Raw genomic sequence first — 5,317 nt, 5'->3', positions numbered from 1 at the left:
ATGTGCAGGGCGGGGCTGTTGTTCTCGCGCACCAGCAGCGTGTAGGCGCTTTGGCTGAAGGCGGGGGCGTTGTCGTTGACGTCGGACACCAGCACTGTGATGTTGTGCTGGGTCTGCAGCCTGGGGGTGCCCATGTCCCTGACAGTGATCGTGATGTTGTACTCGGACTGGCTTTCTCTGTCCAGCGCTCCATCTGTCATTAGGATGTAAAAATTCTCCACAGAGGGTCTTAGAACAAATGGCAGGTTATCCTGAATGTGACAGTCCATCTTTCCATTTTCTCCAGAGTCTCTGTCTTTAATCCTAAAAACAGCCAGTACAGTCTCTGGGGAGTTTTCAGCAATGTTGTTGGAAAGTGAGGACATAATCAGTTCAGGGGGGTTGTCATTGGCATCTAATACCTCAACTAAAACCATACATCTTGCTGAAAGGCCCCCACCATCAATTGCCTGTATGTTTATTTTGTAAGATTTTACCATCTCATAATCAAGCAATACTCGGAGACTGATTTCCCCAGAGAAAGAATTGATTTGAAAGGTTGTTAGAATATCTTCAGAAACATCAAAAAATGAGTAAGATATAGCTGCATAGACGCCAGTGTCTACATCTCCTGCAGAGACTTTAGTAATAAGCGACCCTACTGGGCTGTTTTCAGTAGCCTGGGCGTTGTAGATTTCCTGAGAAAACTTTGGGGCATTGTCATTGACATCTAGGATCACAATGTGTATGGTGGTGGTCCCAGACCTGGGTGGAGACCCACCATCCAGTGCTGTGAGTGTTAAACTGACCTCCTGCTCCTTCTCCCGATCCAGTGCCATATCCAACACTAGCTCTGGATATATCATGCCTTCATCACTGTCACTAATTTTAATGTGGAAAAAGTAGTTGGGGCTGATGGTATAATTTTTGACACCATTAAGTCCTCCATCTGAATCCTGTGCTCTTTCCAGTCGAAATGCTGTTCCCTCAGCTGTATTTTCTAGTATTTTTATGACTGTCTCTTTGTCCCGAAACACCGGTGAATGATCATTTATGTCTCTGACCCTCAGCTCAGCCTGGTAAATCTGAAAGGGGTTATCCAATAAAATTTGGAAATACAGCATACAGGGCTCTGTGGGGCCACACAGCTTCTCTCGGTCCAGTTTCTCATTTGTGAACAAATCCCCAGTAAGCGTGTCCAGGATTAAGTATTGTTTGTTATCATCAGAGACCACCCGGGCTCCCCTTGCAACCAGCTCCTTGGTCCCTAGCCCCAGATCCTTTGCCAGATTGACCACAAATGATCCTCTCTCTGTTTCCTCTGTAACTGAATATCGTCCAAATTCAGAACTTGCCATGGCTAACCCCCCAAACAGAAAGAGAAGCAGAACTTGCCTTTGTCTGTTGCAGTGAAATCCTCCAGACTCCATAGCTTCTTCTGAAAGGGCCTTTTGCAACTTTGATCACAAATACGGCTCCCAGTATAAAAGACAGCAATCGCAAACCCAACATCTATTCCACGTAGTAGCAAGAATCTGATTTTCTTCTTTCCCAGTCCTGGGTGGCTACAGCTTTTCTCCTAGACTACCTTCTGCAATGTTCCTTTTTTTGTTAAGAGGCTTCCGCAGCTTGTGCAATTCCCTTCCCCGTACTGGCGCTTTAGCCTGCAGCGCCATCGTGTGGCCTCCAACAGAGGCAAATGACTGAATCCTGCGCTCTTTCCAGTTGAAATGCTGTTCCCTCAGCTGTATTTTCTAGTATTTTTTATGACTGTCTCTTTGTCGCGAAACACCGGTGAATGATCATTTATGTCATTCAGTTTTAGCGTGCTTGTATGTATTTATGTTGTTCTTTTGTGGCTCATTTAAATATTTCACTTTTTCTTTTATTTTGTTTGCTTTGAAAATGGTAATAATGTAGAGATAGAGAAGTGTTTGCGTTCTTGATTTTTATACTGCTTCTTGGGGAAAGGTAAAAATTTAAACTGTTGGGGGCCTCCCTAGTGGTGCAAGAGTTAAATTCCCAGCGCTATCAAGCTTTCCCAGCCACTGTGACTTCAGTTCAACCCCAGGCCAGGAGCTAACCTAGCTGGCACAGCAGACCTCTCCTGTCTTGCACACTGTCCCCTTCAGTAGTGTATTTCAGTAGATCTGCCTGTTCTGCTCCCCGCTCTGTCCTGGTGAATCCTTTCACTGCCTATGGCCTAAAACCCAGTTCTTGTATGCAAAAATAAGTAAAATAAATCTTATTTTAAAAAGATTTATTTATTTGTACAAGAGCTGATGTATAGTCAGAGATGAGTGGGGTTAGAGGATTCACCAGAGACAGAGTGGAGAGCAGTACAGGCAGATGTCCTGAAATACACTGCTGAGGGGAACAGCAGGTGAGACAGGAGAGGCCTGTTGCACCATGTGGATAGAATGTGTGCTCCAGTAGCTGCTGATAGCTTTGTAGTGCTGTGTCTTACCCCTTGCGCCACTAGGGAGGCCCCCAAAGTAAATCTTCTAAAAAATGTAAACTGTTGGAAAGGTGTTTCCAGTGGTGAAAGCTGTCTACTTCATTATGTTAGATTTCATTCTTTACGAGGACTTTTACTCCTGGCACTACTTCCAAGCAGTATCAGGTACCAGAGAGAAAGGGTAACGACCTCTAAATTTTACTTTTCAGAAACATCTGAGTTAAGAGCACCAAAAACCAACAAAAGAAATGTTTCACCTTTAACATAAAATGTTATCAAAATCCAATTACATTGCTTAAATAGACATGAAACTGTATAGACTGGAAGGAAGCATTTAGGCTTTCCTTCCTCTGAGCCCCCACTATAACTTGTATAATTGCCCTTGTATATTGCTTCCTGTTTGATGCCAAGTTACCCCTTCTTCAATATGTAAGCGACTTCAGTAGGGAAACTATACCTTAGTCATCTGTGGTTGGCAAATAGACAGCAAGTTCTAGCTGTATTAAAACATGCATAAATAATGCATGATCTAGTGAGTAGACCATGAAACAATTTTCAGTATTTTCATCCTTGCCATTTGAACATTGTGGTACTTTCACTTATTCTTTTTGCAATTTCTGCTCACTTTCTTTCTTGTACCCCCCCTTATAGTACTTTTAAAATTAATGGCAGGATTAAAGAGGAGGTCCTCCCTGGTGGCGCAACGGGTTAAAGCACAGCACTACTGGGAAGCTACTTCAGCATCCACAGCCAGAGAGGTGAACTGTCTCGCCCACTGCTCCTCAGCAGTGTGCTTCATTGATCTGCCTGTTCTGCTCCCCACTCTGTCTCTGGTTTATCCTCTCACTATCCCCCTGAAGCTCTGGCCTGTACCCTAGTTCTGTATGCATAAATAAAGTAAATAAATATTTTTAAAAAGAGAATTAAAGGAGGGATTGACCTCCATTTCAAGTACCCTCTTATTAATGATGGAACCTATTTTCTCTACACCAAGTAAAGGGAGGAAAAGAACAGACCACACTAAAAGCCTATCCTAACACCACTGAAAGTTGTGAAAGAACAAAATTATAGCAGCTGTCTCATATAGGGCTCTAGACAGTAGCCTAATATCTAGAAACAAGCTCCTTTTTTTTCATAATAAGAAAGGGAAACATTAAATTGAGGATTATTGTTCAGAGAAAAGGCTAGACCGGCCAAGGTATATTTATTCTTAAATATAAAAGTCATATCATATATTTGTTTAATGACTACTGTTTCATTTTTCAATTGTATGGGACTATATTGTTAGTCATTAAAATCCTCTGGTTTTTAAAATACAGATTAAATAGTGAAAGAAAAAAAATTAAATATATTGCTAACTATTTCTATATGATGCTGTAAGATGCTTCAATTTTTCTTTTTTGGTTTTCAAACTTAAATATATATAAACACCCAGTATTTTATAGTACTTCCTATTTTCCGATAAGATTGATCAAATAGATTGCACATAACAAATACAAATATCATAGCAAAAGAGGGAAATAGAAACTTCTAAAGAAATAATTTCAGAATATTGCTCTAGGGTGGTCAAGGGATTAAGTGTCAGTGCTATCACTACTACAAGCCTGAGTTTGTTACCCCAAGGGAGCTAACTCACTTAAGGCATGGCAGGCCTCTCCTGTCTTGCCTGCCACTCCCTTTTAATAGTGCATTTCAGTAGAGCCCCCTAGGCTGCTCCCCATTGTCTCTGGTGAATCCTCTAACCCCACCCCCACATCTCTGGCCTACATCCCAGTTCTTCTAGGTAAATTTTTAATTATCAAAAGAATATTGTGGCCCTCCCTGGTGGCACAGCGGGTTAAAGCACAGCACTGAGAAGCTTAAGCCACTTCTGCATGAGTTTGATTCCCGCCTGCCCTGGAGGCGACCACATGGCGTGGCAGACCTCTCCTGACCCGCCCGCTGCTCCCCTCAGCAGTGTACTTCGTTGATCTGCCTGTTCTGCTCCCCGTTCTGTCTCTGGTGAATTCTCTCACCCTCCGCATCTCTGGCCTGTACCCCAGTTCTGTACAAATAAATAAATCTTTAAAAAAAAAAGAATATTGCTATGATAAAAATCAAGAGTAGTAAGTTTTGAAAGGAAAATAGAAATCAAGTGGTAAATATAGGCATATGATTGTTTTAATAATGAAGTTCTAAGGGGAAAAGCTAAAGTGGAAAATGTAAGCAATAACTTATAAAAAGACAAAGTAAAAACCGAACGAAATGCTTCATCAGCTCACATATGAGAACAAGGAAATTAGTGAAGTTAAGCTTAAAAATAGTTATTCGGGTGTAGCAGGTGTAAGTCTCAGTGCTCTCAATTTTTTACCACTGAATGGGGCAAGAGTTCCATCCCCAGCCAGGGAGCTAACCCCACATGATGCAGCAGACCTCTGTTGTCTTGCCCTGTTGCTCCCCTCAACAGTGTACTTCAGTGGATCTGCCTGTTCTGCTCCCCATTCTCTCTGATGAATTGTCTCACTGCTGAAGCTCTGGCCTACACCCCTGTTCTTTTGGGCATAAAAGAAAAAACTAGATAATGGGAATAAACCAAACAGAAAATGAAAAACAGCTTATTGATGGTGGTAACTGTTCACAATGTAGTTAACCAACAAGAAATTATTAAAGTGTGTCTATTAGATAGGTTCTTATTAGAAATTAAATACAAACGAACCTGAATGGTGGCAGATTTTCTTTCACTCCCCTTTTTGTGCTCTAGTACTGCAGATTAGCCATAACAGGCTTCAAGAACTTGAACTCATCCGTCCCAGCGTCCCCCGTCAGGCACACCTCATACTGGTAGCTGTGGGACAGCGTCCCGGCGCCGCTGACGTCCACCAGGTGGCCCGGGAAGTGGCC

The 5,317-nt window shown here is 42.3% G+C and overlaps 1 protein-coding gene across 1 annotated transcript in view; it reads right to left on the bottom strand.

The window, feature by feature from the left end:
- The window catches only part of LOC105853180 (protocadherin beta-10-like), an 11,898-nt gene extending 10,055 nt beyond the window's left edge, over positions 1-1,843 (bottom strand). Inside the window, exon 1 of the mRNA XM_012727767.1 lies at positions 7-1,843. Within this exon, the coding sequence (XP_012583221.1) occupies positions 7-1,409 (1,403 nt within the window). The 5' untranslated portion in view covers positions 1,410-1,843. The remainder of the gene's footprint in view (positions 1-6) is intronic.
- Between the last annotated feature and the right edge of the window lie 3,474 nt (positions 1,844-5,317).

This window comes from Condylura cristata, unplaced genomic scaffold, assembly GCF_000260355.1.
Source record: "Condylura cristata isolate star-nosed mole 26May11 unplaced genomic scaffold, ConCri1.0 scaffold00021, whole genome shotgun sequence".
NCBI classification, from domain to species: domain Eukaryota; kingdom Metazoa; phylum Chordata; class Mammalia; order Eulipotyphla; family Talpidae; genus Condylura; species Condylura cristata.
This window is presented reverse-complemented; position numbering and strand designations above follow the sequence as displayed.